This window comes from Balaenoptera ricei, chromosome 7 (assembly GCF_028023285.1).
Source record: "Balaenoptera ricei isolate mBalRic1 chromosome 7, mBalRic1.hap2, whole genome shotgun sequence".
In the NCBI taxonomy this organism is placed as follows: Eukaryota; Metazoa; Chordata; class Mammalia; order Artiodactyla; family Balaenopteridae; genus Balaenoptera; species Balaenoptera ricei.
In genome coordinates, this window is record NC_082645.1 from 119,077,835 (window position 1) to 119,097,826 (window position 19,992).

General features: G+C 52.5%; 1 protein-coding gene and 1 long non-coding RNA gene across 3 annotated transcripts in view; both read left to right on the forward strand.

The window, feature by feature from the left end:
• RAMP1 (receptor activity modifying protein 1) overlaps positions 1-8,548 on the forward strand; it is a 49,729-nt gene extending 41,181 nt beyond the window's left edge. Inside the window, exon 3 of the mRNA XM_059929050.1 lies at positions 8,147-8,548. Within this exon, the coding sequence (XP_059785033.1) occupies positions 8,147-8,402 (256 nt within the window). The 3' untranslated portion in view covers positions 8,403-8,548. The remainder of the gene's footprint in view (positions 1-8,146) is intronic.
• A 1,245-nt stretch (positions 8,549-9,793) lies between these two features.
• On the forward strand, positions 9,794-13,466 carry LOC132368762 (uncharacterized). 2 transcript variants are annotated; one of them, XR_009504158.1, is made up of 5 exons: positions 9,794-10,146; positions 11,383-11,422; positions 12,793-12,920; positions 13,035-13,094; positions 13,257-13,466. It is a non-coding gene; the product is annotated as an uncharacterized LOC132368762 (long non-coding RNA). The 2 variants fall into 2 exon arrangements; XR_009504157.1 differs by having other exon boundaries at positions 13,035-13,466.
• Positions 13,467-19,992: the final 6,526 nt, after the last annotated feature.

The following is a 19,992-nucleotide window of genomic DNA, read 5'->3' on the forward strand; positions in this document are numbered from 1 at the left end:
CTGGAAGGGCGGGGGCAGATGCGCCGGGCTGCTGAAGAGGGAGAAGGCTCGAGAGCCCGGGGGGAGGGAGGGAGCGGGGTGCTGACGGCGAGGGGCGAGGTGAGGCGGAGGAGGGAGGGTCCCTAGGAAAGGGATCAGGGGACGAGGAACCAAGGAGCGGAGGTCCCCGGGAAGGGGGCGTCATCTGGTAGCCTTGCCCTTCCTGCAAGGAGGCCGGGGGCCGCTCCTGGGAGCCGAGTGTCCTTGGGCGCCTGGGGCGGGGAGCCGGCGGGGATGGGTGCGAAAGGGGGTCCTGCCCTCGGAGCCCCCCACCTACCCTCAGGGCCCTCCCTGCCCCCAGGTCCGGACGCCCCTCGGGACCGGGCGTCTAATCCCCGCAGCATCCGTGCGGGGACGGCAGGGAGGTCCGTTCCGCCCCGGAGGCCACCCAGACCCGGGAGGAGGCGAGCGATGGAGGGAAGCCGCCGGCCCGCCCAGGCCCTGGGGACATTCGGGGAGTGAGCGGACATCCGGAGTTCTGCCGCCTTGAAGGTGTGCGAGGGCCCGCTGGCGGGTGAGCCACCGAACTGCCGCATTATGTCGCTTGGAGGGGCCCAGCCCCCAGCACTGCCGCCTGGAGCAGGGCTGCCAGCCCGGTGCCCCCTAGGAGGTGCCCCCTAGGAGGGGGGTCCCAGAGCTCCTCCCACTGGAGTGGCCGGGGGAGAACCCCTCGTGCTGGAAGCAGAGGCTGCGAGAGAGGGTGTCCCCGTGGTGGGGACGCTGCCCTGCCCGGGACGGGGTTTACCCCACGCAGCTCGAGCAGAGGTAGGTGGGCGGAGGGAAGAAAGGCCGCGCACTGGCTGCCGGCTCCGCAGGGCCGGGGTCTGCAGGACTGGGTTCCCCAGGCCGGGGAGGCGGGCAGGGGCCAGCGCAGCCCTCTGAGCCCTGGGCGGCGCCAGACGTGGAGGAGCCGCGCCTCCAGCGAGGTGCAACCCCCCAGGCAGCCGGGGCTGCGGGCCCCCAGCAAGCCCGTCTCGGCCCGCCTCCCACCCGGTCCTCCCAGCTGCTGGGCACTTCGAGCGGCACGCGAGTCCCCTGCGCCGAAGGCCCCCGCTGCCCCAGAAATGAGGAAATGTGCGCCCCACGGCTGCAGACTCAGGGACCTCAATGTCCAGTTTTCTGCAGGCCTTTTCCTCAGTGAGCTGTTTAAAACTATAAAAATAATGTATGCTCACTGCGGAAAACTTGGAAAATGCCCCCAAAGCGGAGATAGGAGAATAAAAGCCCTTCGTCTCACTACCCTCTAGTGGTGACAAGTCCTCCTAACATTCTGAGGTCTTCCGCTCCTACATGGACCATTTTATGCTGAAACCACATTGTTTGTATAATTTGGTCTCAACTGCTTTTTCTTTTGTTCAACGTTGTAACGTAAATATTTTCCTCCTAAATATCATTTTAATAGCTACATAGCCGAGGCTCTTATAAGCAATTTTTTTCATCACTGTCCTATTGTTTTGCTCATTTTCATAATTATAAATCTGTAATGTTCATTTTCTTACATTATTTTTGACTACATTTCATGTTATTAACTTAGGATAATTCCCAGAAATAGAATTACTGGCTCAAAGGCTGTCCGTGATTTTGAAGTTCGATACATAATTGCCAAACTGCTTTTCGGAAAAATTTTACCAGTTTATCTTCTATTAGCAATGATGCAAGCACCTGCCTCATTTCACTATACCTTCACCAGCACTGAGTATTCTCATTTTTTAAATTACCTTGTTCTTTTATTATTATTATTATTATTTTAATATTTATTTATTTATTTTGGCTATGCCAGGTCTTAGTTGTGACATGCGCACTCTTAGTTGTGGCATGCATGCAGCATCTATTTCCCGGACCAGGGATGGAACCTGGGCCCCCTGCATTGGGAGTGCAGAGTCTTACCCAACGGACCACCAGGGAAGTCCTGAGTATTCTCCATTTGAAAATGGATTCTATTTGGATGTTTGCTTCTTTTTTCCTTAAAAGTGAGGTTCGACATTTTTTTCAGCTGCTTATTATTCAGGCTCCCCAGGCCGGCTTCAAATGGGCCCTGTTCACCTTCACCTGCCCCGGCTGCCAGGGTGCCGGGGGTGCCACCTCCCCTCCTCCCAGCAGGTATTTAAAGCTGCTGGAAGCCACCAGGTTGTGAATTGTCCTGGGTTGATGGAAGCAAATACTGGTCCAGAGAAAGTGAACCAAAATAGTGGTTCCTCCTCAGATATTCTGAGGGCTTAGACACACATTGCCTGGTCAACGTTTACTCGAGTTTATGGAATAAGAAATGGACCCTTAAGGGGCCACACACCAGTTGTCAGGAAGCTGTCCACTTACTGGGCACCTGTTATACATCAGGCCCTTGACCTTGTTTAACTTGATCTGCCCAGTAACCCTGTCAGGTGGGGTACCTGTCTCTTCATTGAATATAAAGAGACCAAGGTTTGGATGGGTGAGATGCGGCTCTTGGGATCCCTCAGCATAAGAGGTGGAGCTGGATTTGAACCCAGTTCTGGGGGGCACCAGGGCCCAGACTCACACACACTCCACGTCAGGGCCAGACAGGGCTAGTTGGTGTCCCCAGAGCAGACGACTCCCCTGTGGGCATCAGTGGGCACCTTCTTGTCAAACAAGTAAAACAACCATGAAGCGTGGTACCAGAAGCCTTGACTTGGGACCCAGATATATTGGAAACTACTTCCACCACAGTGTTCAGGAACATTCCAAGCAAAGTTCACTTAGGGGCCCAGAATAGAAAATCCTGGCCAAAAAAAAGGATAATCATTCCATTACATGAGAACTGAAAATAGAGGGTGAAAGCAAGCATACTTTTTCATGATTATTTTGGCCCCTTCAGTCAGTACAATGTTCTTTTGAACAGAAGAATGTCTGTACTCTGGAAGAAATTCTTTTATCACGTCCTTGCTGACAGGGCTCACAATATTTATTGAAAGTTTCAGCTGTTACTTCAGTATAAATAAACAGGATGAAGTGGGCAGCCGACTGCACATTAGGGATATTTTTAGACGGGGATGGCTTTGCAGACTGGAAGGATATTTCAAGGAGAGAGTGCCTCGTCCCAGAATAGCCCACCACCAGCTCAGCCTCAGCGTGGCCTCAGCGTGGGGTCCCTTCTGTCACAGGTCCCTGGGTCAGGGGTCCTTCCCATCCTGGCTGGCCAGCCCAGAGGTGGCAACACCTCCTTCTAGGGACATCCCAGCTTCACTCCTCAGGCAGAGCATAGGGAACAACATTTAGGACTGACTGTGTGTCACTGCGTCTGCAGAACACCTAAAACTACACATTGATTCAGTGGGTCTGAGGTGGGGAAAAAGACGACCATTCAAGCTAGTGTTTGTAACATGCAGCCCTGTGGTTGATGGATGACCAGCTCAAAAGTCTGGACTTTGGTTTTTAATAATACTTGACACACTTGCACTTACCTTGTGCCAGGCCCTTGACGTGTGCTAATTCATTTTTTTCACAATGGGACCCAGTCTGTCCTGACTTCCTGTGGCTTTTTCCACTTCTGTTTTCTACTTGGAACATGAGTCCTCGTTCACTTAGAAAAACCATGCACCCCGGTGGGCACGGGTCCTGCACACCCTCCACGGCCTCTGCCCACTCTCTCCCCCCTTGTGCCCCATCCACTTAGCTGCTCACGTGGACTGAGGGAGGCCCTGTGTGCCCTGTGCACTTGGGGTCATGACCCAGAGGGCAGCCAGGGCAGAAAAAACAGTGACCTAGCGATTGAGAGACCGTATGATAGGTGCTGGAGTAGAGGGGTGCTTGGGTGCTGGAGAGGCCCCAAACTCTTCCATTCAACAGCCTTTCAATACCTCTCTGAGCATCTCTTCAATGTTAACTTCCTGGATAAAATAAGGAAAAGTATATTTTATATATCTTCATTTTTACTGTTTAGGGAGCTCTTCATTTCTTTGTATGGGTCCAAAATTCCTTCTGTTATATTCCTTTGACTGAAGAACTTTAACATTTCATGAAGCACAGGTCTGGTGGCAATGAATTCTATAAGCATTTTTTCTGGAAAGGTCTTTATTACAAGCTCATATTTGAAAGATGTCTTTGCCGAGTAGAGGATTCTGGGCAGACAGGGGTTTGGGGCTCCACCCCCTAGTACTTGAAAAATGCCACACGTTGTCTTCCAGCTTGCATAGTCTCAGTAAGAAGTCTGCTGTAGTTCACATCACCCATTCCTCTGTAGGTGTCTTTCTTCTTGAATGACTCCAAGACTTTTTTTCTTGGATTTTTTTCATCATCTTCATTTTTCAGCAGTTTGACTTTAATGTCTAGGTGGCTGTTTGTTTGTTGTTGCTGTTGCTTTGGTTTTTTATCCTGTATTTTTTTTTGCAGGGGGTGGCTTCTCTGGCCTTCTTGGATTTGTGATTTTTCATCTCATTATTTTTGGAAAATTCTCAGCTATTATCTCTTAAATATTTCTTCTGCCCAATTCCTTCTCCTTTTGGAACTCAAATTACAAGCTGGAGTTGACATCATTGACAGTGCTGTTAATTTACCACAGCTCTTGGATGCTCTATGTTTTTCTTTTTGTTTCAGTTTGGGTAATTCTGCTGACCACCTTCACGTTCGCTAATTCTTTCCTCAGATGTCAAGTCTGATGATGAGCTCATCAAAGATGGATTCTCTGATACTGTGGGGTTCCCTCCGCCCCCACAGCATTTCTCTTTGACCTTCTTACAGTTTCCATCTCTCTGCTGAAATTCTCTATCTGTCCATGCATATTTTCTACCTTCTCAACTAGTCTCTTTATCATATTAATATTTTTTAAGTCCCTGTACGATAGTTACCATATCTGGGTCATCTCTGAGTCTGCTTCTGTTGATTACTTTATCTTTTGACAATGGGTCCCAATGTTTTATTTATTTATTTATTTAATTTATTTATTTTTGGCTGCGTTGGGTCTTCGTTGCTGCTCTAGTTGCGGTGAGCGGGGGCTACTCCTCGTTGCGGTGCGCAGGCTTCTCACTGCGGTGACTTCTCTTGTTGCGGAGCACGGGCTCTAGGCGTGCAGGCTTCAGTAGTTGTGGCACACGGGCTCAGTAGTTGTGGTTTGCAGGCTCCAGAGTGCAGGCTCAGTAGCTGTAGTACATGGGCCCAGTTGCTCCATGGCATGTGGGATCTTCCCGGACTAGGGCTCGAACCCGTGTCCCCTGCACCGGCAGGCGGATTCTTAAAAACTGCGCCACCAGGGAAGCCCCTAATGTTTTATTGAATGTTGAACTTGCATGTGTAGAACAGAAGAGATTGAGATAAATAGTATTTACATCTGGAAATGAGTAAGCCTCTCGTGTCAGGCTGTTAGTGTGGGATCTAAGTCAATCTTGGGAGGAGTTGAGCTGGGTTTGGGATTTGTTGTTGCTGTGGTTTCCTTCAGGGCACCACAGGCCTCAGATACCTCTGGCAGTGGGTTACCACTGCCTTGTGCTCAGGGTGGGGCTAGAGAATTTTCCTTCATGTGGTGCGTCCCACCCTGCATGCCCGTGCCACAGAGTGGGTCTCTCTCCACCTCCCCGTGGCAGATTGCTGTTGCTTGTCTATACTGGGTTTGTACTGGGAGAGAGGGAGGGGTTCCCTCTCTCCTGGTCCAGCTTCAGCTTAGAAAGCCACCGTGCCCTCAACCTCAGGATTCCTCCTCCCTGTGGCAGCCAGACTCTGCCCTGTATCGGTGGGGTCTTGGTGGGAGATTCCTGCCACTCCCCCAGTGGTAGGAGACCTCACTTTGGTATCTTGCAGGCTCCTAGGTCCAGGATGGTTTCCTGCTGCTCTCCCAAGGGAAAAGAGTCTTTTACCCATCCTTCTCCCAGGCACAGCGTGCCTTCTTGTGCCCTGGAGCTAACAGGCTGTGCCGTCCCTCCTTCAACTCAAGGCTTTGCTTCCTGGACAGAAGGGTCTGGAAGCGCTTCAGGCCTGTTCAGCTGAAGCCACTGATCATCGAGATCAGCTGCTCATCCTCCAGGGGCCCAAGCCTGTTGCTGCTTCTGTGAGAAGGGTTTGGGAAACGTGTGGTGTTTGTGCCTGGCCCCAAACAGCAGCCGATCCCCTGCCTGCCCCTAACCTTTCTCACCCCCTGGAGCCTCATGGGAAAGAGCAGAGAGTCATGGAACCCCGCTCACCGCATCTGGGGCCCCAGAAATTCCAGAATGACTCTCCAGCCCACACTAAAGCCTAGGCAGTTCAGCTCTTAGGTAGCTGGTACAGCAGCTGCATCTTTCTCCTCCTTGAAACTCAGGTTACTTTGCTGCCTTGCAGTCTCAGCTCTCTGATGGACTCAAGAAAATGTATGATTCTGTAGTTTCTTCAGCTTTTTTTTGCTGTTCATATGGGATCAACACTCTGTGTTGCTTTCTCCATCCTAAGCAGAAGTGACACTTTCTGGAAACTACTGAATACATTTTAATTTCCCCCAACACTGAATCTTCATTTCTTAAAAAACAGGGGCTTCCTTGGTGGCGCAGTGGTTAAGAATCCGCCTGTCAATGCCGGGGACACGGGTTCGAGCCCTGGTCCGGGAAGATCCCACATGGCCGTGGAGCACTAAGCCCGTGCGCCACAACTACTGAGCCCACGTGCCACAACTACTAAGCCCGTGCGCCACAACTACTGAGCCTGCGCACCTAGAGCCCGCAAGCCACAACTACTGAGCCCACATGCCACAACTACTGAAGCCCGTGCGCCTAGAGCCCATGCTCTGCAACAAGAGAAGCCACCGCAATGAGATGCCCGCGCACCGCAACAAAGAGTAGCCCCCGCTCGCCGCAACTAGAGAAAGCCCGCACGCAGCAATGAAGACCCAATGCAGCCAAAAATAAATAGTTTTTAAAAAATAAATAAATAAAATTAAATTAAAAAACAAGTTACTCAAAAAATTAAACAAAGACGTATGATATGATCCAGCAATTCCACTTCTGGATATACAGCCAAAAGAATTGAAAGCCGAGACTCGAGTAGATAATTGCACACCCATGTTCATAGCAGCAGCATTTGTCACAATAGCTAAAACATGGAAGCAACCTGAATGTCCGTCAATGAATGGATAAACAAAATGAAGTATGTACGAGCAACGGAATATTATTCAGCCTTAAAAAGGAAGGAAATTCTGACCCAGGCTACAATATGGATGAACCTGGAGGACATTATGCTCAGTGAAATAAGCCAATCACAAAAGGACAAATATTGTAGAGCCAACTTATATGAGGTGCCTGGAGTAGTCAGATTTCATAGAGACAAAAGGCAGATGGGAGTTGCCAGGGGCTGGAGGGAGAAATGTGGGTGAGTGTTTAAGGGGGACAGAGTTTCTGTTTGGGAATGAAATAGTTCTGGAGATGGATGGTGGTGATGGTTGCACGACAACGGAAATGTACTTAATGCCACTGGACTGTACAGGTAAAAATGATTGAAATGGTAAATTTTATGTTCTTTATATTTTACCACAATTTTTTAATAAAAAATTTACTGGTTCTTGCCATGTGCCAGGTACTCTTCTAGGTACTGGGATTACAGAGGTGAACAAAATAGACAAAATCCCTGACCTCATGGTGTTTACACTCAATAAGCAAAATAAATCTGTAACCCGCTACAGTGAAGGGTGACAGCGCTGTGGGAAACTTCTCAGCAAGCGTGGGAAGATGAGGGGTGGGAGGTCAAGTTAGGCATGAGAGGCCTCACAGTGAGTCCTGTGAGCACCTGGGGGGCTTTCAGGCTGGGGGGGGGGGGGTCTGCTCGGGGTGATGCAGACAGCAAGGGGCTCAAGAGGCTGCAGATCTGCCCACTCCTGAGGGCTCGCTGTCCCAGGCTGCCTTCTGAAGACGCCTGGCTGGTCCACCTTCCCATTTGCCCTTGGTGTGGCATCCCAGCTCCCGGGATCCCTTAGCCCCAGCTTGCCTTCTGGGGTTTGAGCATGTGCAGGACATCTAGGGAACCCGCACAGGACCCGTCCAGGACCTGTGTCTCTAAAGCCAGGGCCACCGCCTCAGGGTCTGGACTTTGGGGGAGCTCGCCCCAGTGGGGAGTGGGGTGGGGAGCCCCTGGCTGGAGTGCCACCTTGATCCCCTGCCCACCAGGGACTGACGACCTGCTTCTCCATCTGCAGGAGCTACGAAGAGCTCTCGGACTGCACCAGGCATGTGGCACAAAAGCTGGACTGCTTCTGGCCAAACGCGGCGGTGGACACGTTCTTCCTCTCCGTCCACCGGCACTACTTCAGAAGCTGCCCCGTCTCAGGCAGGGCCTTGCAGGACCCGCCCAGCAGTGTCCTCTGCCCCTTCATCGTGGTGCCCATCCTGGTGACCCTGCTCGTGACGGCACTGGTGGTCTGGAGGAGCAGGCGCCCGGAGGGCATCATGTAGGCTGGGAGCGGGGAGGGCTGCCCGATCACGGAGGCTGCCGGGCAGGCCAGAGGGTGGGCGCGGGGGCCGAGCCCGGCCAAGGCTTCTGGTACTCCAGCGGCAGAGCAGACCCCCGGTCCCCTCTTCTTCTACCCAAGAAGAGCTCACAGCAGGATTTTGGAGTGGTCACGGCACAGGCATTGACCTAGAAGCCATCCTAGGAAGGGCAGCCCAGGTGCTGGGAGGGAGCGGGGCGTAGCTGTCAGCGTTTCTGGGGAGGGTTCTGAGCTGTCCCCCAAGGTGTTTATGAACCACCCCCGGCTCGATTATGGATAAGTAGTTTGTGATTAAAGGATGTCCTTGAATTTGGGAAGCGTCATTCTTTCTGGATGTGGACCCTCGGGAGTAGAAGGATGGGAGAAACTCTAGCCCCTTTGGATTTTGTCTTTCTCTGACAGGAGGCGCCCTCGCAGGTACCTTTATGGGGGACGATGATGGTTGAAGCCCCATGGGGGCTGACCGCTGTGCATGTGCTGAAGCTGCTCCCCGGGATTCTGAGGCCCCCGCCGCATCCCCGCCACTCTGTCTAGAACCACTGGCTCAATGGGCTGCGACTGGCAGACAGGAGGAGGCCAGGTCTGCTCAGTTTTTACTGAGGCCCCTCCCCAAAGATGCCTCGCCAGCCCCCCGTCCAGGCACCCACCTCCATTCTGTCCCCCAGGGTTTGAGCGGCTATTTCCTCTGCATCCATCCAGGCTGCTGCTGCGCCCCATTCCCCCTGCTTCCCAAGCTCCAGCTTCCAGAAGGTTCTGGATCTCCAAAGGGAGCTCCCTGCACTGTCCCTCCCAGATGGCTCCTGAGCTCAGACCCCTCCTCTGAGGTCCCTACAGCCCCCAACCGGCTGCAGCGCCTCCGGCCCACGACCTGCCCCTTCTCAGGCCCACTGCCCTGCGTCGGCCTCCCCTCCTCCCAGCTGGACAGCCACCCAGACACGGGGCGAAGGCCACGGCCCCCGAGCTCTTCAACATTAGCTGAACCCACGCTGGGGCTGAACGGGCCGGACCCCCGCAAGGGCGTCCCAGTGGCGACAGGCCCGGAGCTGGGCCTTGCCGGCCCGAGAGCCCCGACTGTCCCCCTGGACAGCCCCGTGCGGGGACGACGGGCCATCCCTCGGGGCGTCCCGCGTCCATACTCCGGACCCCGGGGCTGGCTGGCCCGGCTCCTCGGCCTCCCCACGGCGCCGACTCGGCGCCAGAGCAGCTGCCCCCGAGGACGCGGACGCCTCAGGGGGCGTACATCCTCCTCCCGGAAAGGGGCCGGCAGAGGTGCGGCCAGGAGCAGGCGGGGCCGGGAGCAGGCGCCGCGGTCGGGGCGGGGCCGGGGGCGGGGCGGGTCCCGACGAGCCTCGTCCCGGGAGAGCAGGGCGGCGGCGCGCACGCGGAAGGACAGCCCCGCCGGCCTCGGCGGAATCACCCCGTGACCTGTGACACGTGCGTTTGCCGGAGGCGGCGCTTGGGAACCGCGGCCCCCGCTCCCCTCCTGCCGGTCCGGCCGCTCGCGGTGATTCGCGGGGACTCCTCCCCTTCCGCGCCGCAGGGCGCGCCCGACCCCTGACCCCCGAACCCTGACCCCCGCAGGCCCTCGCCCCCAGGCCGCACGGCCCAAGGCCCAGCGCTGAGCAAGGGGTCCTTCCAGAGTCAGTTTTCCGACTGTGGCGTCTTCAGGGACCGGGCCCGTCCCTCCCCAAGTGCTTTGCCGGCCGGAGGTGCGTGGGGTGGGGACGGGGTCGCCCTTGGTGGAAAGGCATCTCCTGCCTCAGGTTTTCCGAAGTGGCCGCTCACTTCTGCACCACTGACGGCAGCTTAATGAGATTTTCCAGTTTTCACCAAGGAAAGTAACTTCCTGTGGGACAGCAGGCCACTTGTTCCTCACATTTCAATATGTAGCCCCGTATGACCGTTTTCACTTAAAAGACAACGGACTGAGGGGAACTGGTGCCTACGAGGCAGAGAACGGTTTTATCGGAAGAATGTGTTTTCCGAGCGCGCTCGTCTGAAAGGTCTGCTCTGAAAGCTGTCACCTAATTTCATGAAATCAGAATGTCGCGTGTTCCGGAAAAACGATTGGGTACCTGTTTTTAAACCTTTGGAAGTGTATTTCCTGCCATCATAGCCTATGAAGACTAATCATGTTACACCCGACAGAAAAGGCCAAGCTCAGCCACGCGCCAGCCTTCCTACTGTCCCCCCCCCCCCCCAGGGCTCTGTGCCCGCACCTCCTCGTCCATAAAGTGGGGAGGGTAATGGGGTCTCCCTCGAAGGGGGATGCGTTAATTAAGTAAAATGTCTTAGCCCCAGGTTTCCGCCCGCATGGGATTCTGGTGAGGCGGTTGTTGGCACGGCACCTATGAGCCGGGGAAGGTTCTCGATGCCATGTGATCTCAGGAGGGTCGGCGAAGCCATGGGGGTCCCTGCGCCAAAGCCCGCGGCCCGGAGCCCCGGCGAGCAGGCCTGCCTTGACCCGCCCGCCCTGCGCTCTGGCGAAGGGCCCCGCGGAGTGTGGGCTGCAGATAAAGGCCCGCTGGGTCGCAGGGCTGGCAAGGGGCCGTGGGGCAGCCCCACTCCCGGTGATGGAGGGCCTGCCGGGCTCGTCCTCAGGAACCAACCCCGCAAGCGCACAGCGCAGGCACACGCTGCGCGCTCAGTGGTAGCTGTTAGTATTAAAACGTTTTACAGCCAGTGTCACTAACGCTGAACAATATCATTATTTTAAAATTATCCAAGCTAACGGAAGAGAACAGTGATTGATCATTTTTAAGTATTTTTCAGGTTTATTAAATATGTTTTAAAGTACACAAAAATTGGGTCTTGTCTTTAGAGACAAATTTTTTTTTTTTAATTGAAGTATAGTTGATTTACAATGTTGTGTTTCTGGTGTACAGCAAAGTGATTCAGTTATAAATATGTATATATATTCTTTTTCACATTGTTTTCCATTATAGGTTATTACAAGATACTGAATACAGTTCTCGGTGCTATACGGTAGGACCTTGTTGTTTACCTATTTTATACATAGTAGTTTGTATCTGCTAATCCCAGAATTTTAATTTATACCCCCCCTTCCCCTTTGGTAACCATAAGTTTGTTTTCCATGTCTGTGAGTCTGTTTCCGTCTTGCAAATAAGTTCATTTGTATCATTTTTTTTAGATTCCACATATAAGTGCTATCATGATATTTGTCTTTGTCTATATGACTTATTAGTATGCTAATATCTAGGTCCGTCCATGTTGCTACAAATGGCATTATTTCATTCTTGTGGCTGAGTAATATTCCATGGTATATATGTACCAGATCTTTTTTATCCATTCATCTGTCAGTGGACATTGAGGTTGCTTCCATGTCCTGGCTATTGTAAATAGTGCTGCTGTGAACATTAGGGTGCATGTGTCTTTTCGAATTATGGTTTTCTCCGGATATATGCCCAGGAGTGGGATTGCTGGATCATACGGAAACTCTATTTTTAGTTTTTTAAGGAACCTCCATACTGTTCTCCATAGTGGCTGTATCAATTTACATTCCCACCAACAGTGCAGGAGGGTTCCCTTTTCTCCACACCCTCTCCAGCATTTGTTGTCTGTAGATTTTTTGATGATGGCCATTCTGACAGGTGTGAGGTGATACCTCAAGGTAGTTTTGATTTGCATTTCTCTAATGATTAGCGACGTTGAGCTTCTTTTCATGTGCCCGTTGGCCACCTGTGTGAGACAGAATCTTTTTTGCTAGATAGAGTTTCGCTAGATGTTGCGTTGTTGTATGCACACATGGCGTGCGGTCTCTACCCTCTCAGCACGGTTTCAGGCGTTCAGTGGCGTCTTGTTCACTGTCAGCACGATGCCGTGCACCAGGTCTCCAGAACTGATTCATGTTGCTTCGCTGAAATTCTGTGCCCCTTGATTAGCAGCTCCCCATTTCCACCTCCCCCCAGCCCTTGGCAACCACCATTCCACTCTTTGATTCTATGAATTTGACTATTTTGGGTACCTCTTGTAAATAGAATTCTGCAGTATTAGTCTTTCTGTGACTGGCTCATTTAGCATAATGTCTTCAAGTTTCATCCATGTTGTCACATATGGCAAGATTTCCCTCCTTTTTAAGGCCGAGTAATATTCCGCTGTATGGATAGACCACACTTTGTTTATCCCTTCATCTCTCGATGGACATATAGGTTGTTTGCACAGCTTGGCTATTGTGGATAATTTTTAAACGTTTAGGTTGGACTTTGGAATGTGTGTTTGTAAGTACATTTGAGTATATGTGCACCTGATCTGGAACTTTCCTTCAAGTGAAATAGTTCTGCTGTAAAGGTTTAGGAGGACCCAGGGAGCATTCAGGTTTCCCTCTTCCTCGTCAGGTCACCAGTCTTGGCTGGCATGGAGGCCAGGTTCTGCTCGCCGGGGGCTTTCCGTTCAGTCCGGGTTTGCGGTCAAGTGTCTGCACATCACAGGGCTGAGGGCAAAGAACCCAACACCAGTGAATAAGGTGCTTAATGAGAACTCATAAACCAAAGCAGAATTTTTGTATTATTAGTTTGTTTGAGATTTTATTATAAATAAACATATGAACAAACACAAATGACTTTCTTATTACACTCAGCCCTTCTGCATCCTCAGATAGAGGGCCAGTTGCAAGGGACTTGAGCCTCTGCAGATTTTGGTATGTATGGGGGTCCTGGACCCCGTCCCCTGAGGATACCAAGGAACAGTTGTAGTTTCTTAGACCTGCCTTTAACAAATTATCGCAAGCCAGGTGGCTTAAAAACGTCAGAATGGGGCTTCCCTGGTGGCGCAGTGGTTAGGAATCTGCCTGCCAATGCAGGGGACACGGGTTCGTGCCCCGGACCGGGAAGATCCCACATGCCGCGGAGCAGCTGGGCCCGTGAGCCACAACTACTGAGCCTGCGCGTCTGGAGCCTGTGCTCCGCAACAAGAGAGGCTGCGATAATGAGAGGCCCGCGCACCGCGATGAAGAGTGGCCCCTGCTCGCCGCAACTGGAGAAAGCCCTTGCACAGAAACGAAGACCCAACACAGCCAAAAATAAATAAATTAATTAAAAAACGACAGAATGCGTTTTCCCTCACAGTTTTCTGGAGGCTAGACGTCCCGAGGTCGAGGTCCTGTCAGGGCCACGCTCTCTCTGCGGGCTCCAAGGGAGGGTCCTTCCCGCCTCTTCCAGCCTCTGCTCATGTCGGCATTCCTCGGTGTTCCCTGTCTCCGAGCTGCGTCCCACAAGTCTTGCCACCTTCTGTCTGTGTGTCTTTGTGTCTTCTCTTCTTATAAAGTCACCAGTCACATTGGGTTGGGCCCACCCTAATCCAGCATGACCTCATTTTAACTTAACTAATTACATCTGCAGAGACCGTATTTCCAAGGAAGGTCACATGCTGAGGTTCCACGTGAGCATGAATTTGGGGGGGGCACTGTTCAGTCCACCACACTCAAGAGCTGGTGCCACCTCGGTCCTCCCCTTTGTCCGGGCCATGAGAGGGGACAACATCTAATAACCTGCTGCAGAGGCTGTTTCCAAAGCCCAGCCAATCAGGTGATAGAACGAGAGCAGGTGTCCCAGGAACTCCTGAGAAAAATGCCTTGTCCCCAAGGCTAGGGTGCAGGCCGTTGTTCCCACAGACAGACCACTCTAACAGCTGCTTCAGGTTTGCCTTTGAGAGCCAGGGACCACTCTGCGTGTGTGTGTGTTTGTGTGCACGTGCATGCGTGTGTCTGTGCATGTGTGTATGTCTGGGTGTGTGTCTTTGCATGTGTGTGTGTGTCTGTGCATGCACGTATGTGTGTGTCTTTGCATGTGTGTGTGCATGCATGTGTGTGCATGTGTGTATGTCTAGATGTGTGTCTTTGCATGTGTGTGTCCATGCATGTGCGTGTGTGTGGGTGTGTGTCTTTGCATGTGTGTGTGTGTGCATGTGCGTATGTCTGGGTGTGTGTCTTTGCATGTGTATGTGTGTGTCCGTGCATGTGCGTATGTCTGGGTGTCTTTGCATGTGTGTGTGTGTGTCCGTGCAGTGCGTATGTCTGGGTGTGTGTCTTTGCATGTGTGTGTGTGTGCATGTGCGTATGTCTGGGTGTGTGTCTTTGCATGTGTGTGTGTGTGTGTCCGTGCAGTGCATATGTCTGGGTGTGTGTCTTTGCGTGTGTGTGTGTGTGCATGTGCGTATGTCTGGGTGTGTGTCTTTGCATGTGTGTGTGTGTGTGTCCGTGCAGTGCATATGTCTAGTGTGTGTCTTTGCATGTGTGTCCGTGCAGTGCGTATGTCTGGGTGTGTGTCTTTGCATGTGTGTGTGTGTCCGTGCACGTGCGTATGTCTGGGTGTGTGCACACATGGGTGTGGTAAGCAGAGGCCTCTGGCAGCTCTGTCCTGGCCCCCAGCCCTAGTCCTCGGGGCAGCAGCTGCTCTCAACCACTTCCGGCCCACACCCCGGGCTGGGAGGGCCCCTCCCACGTTATCTCCTGGAGGGTCACTGAGTAGATGGTTGACTTTTCCAGGAAACGAGTTTCTAAGACGCCTTGAGAAGTGTTCCTGGAATCGCTATTCTGAGTCGCCCATGCCTGAAGAGGTGCGGGCAGGGAGAGGCGTCTGACCATGGCAGCCACTGTTGCAGAACGAGCACCTGCCAGGGTCACATGGGATGATGCCAGACTCCCCAGGGCCACCTCAGGCAGGAGTTGTGGAGCTCCTCAGGGCCCCCCTGCTCAGGGGTCCGCCGTGGGGTGGGGTTGGGGAAGAAAGCGGGAGCTGTGGGCCCTCCGCACCGAGGGGCACTGCTCAGGCCCAGGGTGAGCCGGGGAGGCAAGGGGTGACGTGCACACGTGACATCACCCCTCGGGCACCGCTCTCCCTCTGCCCACCTGTGTTCTGCACTCTTCTCATGAGTCTTTCCCTGGGGCTGCCTGGAAAGTCAAAGAGGGACAGTGGTGGATTACACACCATCACAAACGATCACGCTCCTGTCTTCCCACCAGGAGCGCCCAGCCGAGCGGGTGGGCCCCTGGAGGGCTGCACGGAAGCTGCTACCCTTCTTTGGTTAAACCTGCTTCCCTGACGGGCCGCCGGGGTTCCCGCTAAGCTGGTCAGGGAAGCTGAGGACAGTTGTAATTTGAAGAAAGAGATGAACTAGCTTTATTTGTGTCCCAAGCTAGGTAAATGGCCCCTTCTCCAGAGCTGTGTCATGGAAATCCCCAGAAAATAATTGGTTGGAAGTCAAAGATCCCAAAAAAACAAAGGGAAAGGATTTGGGAAGTGGACTTGGCCAGGTATGTATTGTTCCCAAATTGCTCACATTAATGAGCTCCCTGGGATACAGTTGCTCTGGAGACAGGGCTTCCTGCAAGCCAAGAAGCAGCTCTGAACTGAGATCATCTTCACAGAAAGGGCATCCCTGGTGGAGATGGCAGCTCCGGAGGGTGCAACAGCCTGGAGCCAAGAGAACTAAAAGCCAGCAGAATGTGGAGTGAGCCTCAGGCTGGACACGTGGCATTCCCTCCAGAGAAAAACCCTGAGTCTCCTGGAGATGAAATTCCCTCTTGTGCATCAAATATGAAAATCAGTACAGCCTTCGTGGGGGACAAATTAGATATATGTACCAAAAGTCTTGAAATGTTTGTTCCCAGTAATTTCCTTCCTAGGAATGTATTCCAAGGTCATAATTAGAGATGTGCTAAAGGACTTGTGTGGAATGACCTGCCCCCAGGGTTATTTATATGAGAGTGAGTGGAAACGTCCTGAGTGCCCGCACTAGATGGCTGTTCAAGTAGATGAAATCCAGATGATGGTGAAAAACTTTAAAAATTAAGTACATGGGAAATTTTTCTCACAGTATAGAGTTAATTGGAAAGGGCAGATTACAAAACAAGGAAATGAGATGATCTCAATTTGGGGTACGTGTATGATTGTGTGTGTGTGTGTGTGTGTGTGTGTGAGAGAGAGAGAGAGAGAGAGAGTGTGTGTCCCCAGGCCATATCTAACCAGGAAAAGACGCTATAATATGACTCACAGAAATGGTAACGACACACTACAGTTTGGATCTAGCTGCCGTGTTGTAGTTGCTGGGATGGAAGTCCATTTCGAGCCGTGGTCAGGGGTCCCAGGGCTAGACTCAGGCTCGCTGGGATCTGGCTGGACCCCTGTCCACCTGTGTGGCTTTGAGCAGCTCCTTCATCCCTCTGATGAGTTTATGTGCTTGGAAGAGATGGCCTGTCCTCCGTCATCAGCCCCATCCCAAGGATGGCGTTTAAGCACCAGAGAGCATGCTGCTGGCCAGAGGATCGTATGTTTGGGGGCAGGGGTGGAGGTGGGGCGTGGAGAGCAAGCAGGACGCTGGGGGCTTTGGGAGAGTGAGAGGAAAGAGGTTTTCAGACGCTTTTCTCTCTTTTATGAGCGTAACTGCCCTTTGGTTCCTTGTAAGACAAATTTAGGAAGGATCTGCAGTATTTCTCAAGGCTATTTTTGGAGTTGAACATGGATCTGACTTTGGTTTCTTCTCCATGGGAACATGCTGAGATGGGCCGTGACATTGCCCATCTTTACTCGGTTTCATAAATGTGCTACAGGGAGAGAGGACACCAGACTGATGGCAGCTTGAAGAATAGTTTGTGTATGGCCCTCGAAAGCATCCCTCCTGGCTAACGCCCCCCAGCCACAATCCCTGGGCTGTGGATGGCTACTGAGGTGCTCCTTCCCTCAAATGGGCCGTCTTCCCAACAGACACGCTCACAGGAGGCCGGGCAGATCGCTCCCTGACTGTTTTCTGAGTGGGGGCGGAGACAGGCAGGGGTGCCTGCAGGTCAGTGCCAACCCATCATCATGATGGCACCTACATCCCAGCGCCTGCCCAGGCTGCCCAAGGTCACACCAGGAGGCTACTCAGCCTCTCACCCTAGCACCTTCTCCTTACGAGAAACTGTCCACATGAAGAAAGAAAAAACTGGTAGCATAGAGGCGACGGCACCAAACTGCCTGCGATCGAATTGAATCCCAGCTCTGCACAGTAAAAACGGGCCTCAGTTTCCTCACCTGTAAAGGGATGACCATGGGTACTTCAGGGAGTCGCTGTAGAAAGCCCTTGGCACTGTGCCCAGCACAGCATAAACCCTCTTTAACTTGGCCGTGGTGATGCATTTTCACGAAGGATCTGGGGCCTGATGGCTGCGGGTGTGCGTGAATGCACGTGCCTGGGTATCCATTTCTGTCTCTCATTGTGGTCCCAGCCCCACTGCACAGAGGGTGGGAGGTGTGTAAAGGGACAAGAATCATGATAATTCAAGTGGTGACATTTCTCTCACATCTCTCCCACTCCTGGGGTCCATCCCATTCGGTGCAGGCAGAGCTGTGTTAGTCAGCTCGGGCTGCTGTAGCAAAGTACCACAGATGGGGCCGCTTAAACAACAGAAATTTATTTTCTCACAGTTCTGGAGCCTGCAAATCCAAGATCAAGGTGTCATCGGGGTTGGTTTCTTGTGAGGCCTCCCTCCTTGGCTTGTAGACGGCCATCTTGTCCCTGTATCTTCACATGGTCATCCCTCTGTGCGTGTCTGTGTCCTAATCTCCTCTTCTTATGAGGACACCAGTCATATGGGATATGGGATTAGGGCCTACCCCAGTGACCTCTTTTCACCTTATTACCTCTTTAAAGACCCCATCTCCGGAGACTTCCCTGGTGGCGCAGTGGTTAAGAATCCGCCTGCCAATGCAGGGGTCACAGGTTCGAGCCCTGGTCCGGGGAGATCCCACATGCCGCGGAGAAACTAAGCCTGTGCGCCACAACTACTGAGCCTGCTCTCTAGAGCCCACGAGCCACAACTACTGAGACCGTGTGCCGCAACTACTGAAGCCCACGCACCTAGAGCCGGTGCTCCGCAACAAGAGAAGCCACCGCAATGAGAAGCCCACGCACCGCAATGAAGAGTAGCCCCCGCTCGCCGCAACTAGAGAAAGCCCGCACGCAGCAACGAAGACCCAATGCAGCCAAAAATAAATAAATAAAATAAATAAATTTATTAAAAAAAAAAAAAAGATCCTATCTCCGGGACTTCCCTGGTGGCGCAGTAGTTAAGACTCTGCTCCCAATGCAGGGGCCCGGGTTTGATCCCTGGTCAGGGAACTAGATCCCACATGCCACAACTAAGAGTTCACATGCCACAACTAAGGAGCCTGCCTGCTGCAACTAAGACCCGGCACAACCAAACAAATAATAAATAAATAAATAAAGACCCTATCTCTAAATATAGTCACATTCTGAAAAACTGGGAGTTAGGACTTCAACACATGAACTGGGGGTGAGGGGGACACAACTCAGCCCTAACAAGGGCCCACCTTCCCCAGCCATGGAACTGCCACTCAGGTGGCGGTCAGCTTTTCCATTTGGCCTGCTGCAGCCAATTTAAGCTGCAACAGAACTAAAGGGCTGTAATTCACCATGAAAATTAGCAGAAAACAGCATTGTAGCAAGGTGATTGCTATAGAAACATCACAAGATCAAATAAAAAACCTGCTTTAAGATGCATTACACATTCTTGCTGGGAGAGAGCAAGGCTGCAGGGGCAGGGGAAGGTCTCGGTGGTGATTCCTAAGAGGTTCCCAGAGCTGGTGCATTCGAGGGCATTGGCAGTTTGGCAACATAGACTTTTCATCTTGTCTCATTTTTTGAAAAATGGACAGTTCTTCTCTTGCCTGATGCTGGTGTTCCTGCACAATAATTTTTCTTCTTTTTTTTTTCTTTTTTGGGCCCAGAAATGGAACAAAGAAATGAAGGGCTAAGGAGAGAGGAAGAAAAAGTACAGATGTTTTTCTTGAGTTAACCAGGTCAACAATCAGGAGAGCAGGGAAAAGAGGAAGACTGTTAGACAACACATGCCCAGCTGTCCCTGACCGTGGGTGCTGGAGCCAAGGTTTGAAGCCGGAGCCCTCTGGCCCCCAGACCCCCGGTTCTCTCACCTGTGCCACCTCCCTTGGTTCAGGAGAGTGGAGAACAGTCAGGAACTGAGGGTTCCAAGAGGGCGACAGGGAGAGGTGGGTCACAACTGGGTGTTTGCAACTCCAGGTGGCATGAGTACAAGTGGGCCCCCCTCTGCAGGACTCATGCTCCTTCCTCCCCAAGCCCACCTGGCCCTCCTCTGTCCCCACACAGCAGCCTCACGACTGATCCTTTGGGAAACCATGGGATGGAGACCAACTTGGGGAGCCCCCATCCATCCCCTGCAGCCCCACAAGGTGCTCTGGTTCTCCACGGCCAGTCAGGTTGGAGGAAGGCTCTACGTCTTGCCTGGGGGAAGAAACTGGGAGGCCTCTTGGTCCTTCCACCCCACCTCTCCCCAGAGCTTATGGAAAGGAGAGTGGTGTTAGTAAGTCTTCCTGCCTCTCAGCCTCCTGTGCCCCCAGGAAGGATGACAGCTTGACCCCCAATCAGAATAAGCTGTGCTTAAACTTTGGGGACATAAGGTGATGTGTCTGAGGGAGGAATGTTTGTGTAGCCCAGGAGTAGGGCTCAGTCCCCTGTCCCAGGAGTAAGGGGCCAAGCAGAGCACCACAGACACCCCCCCG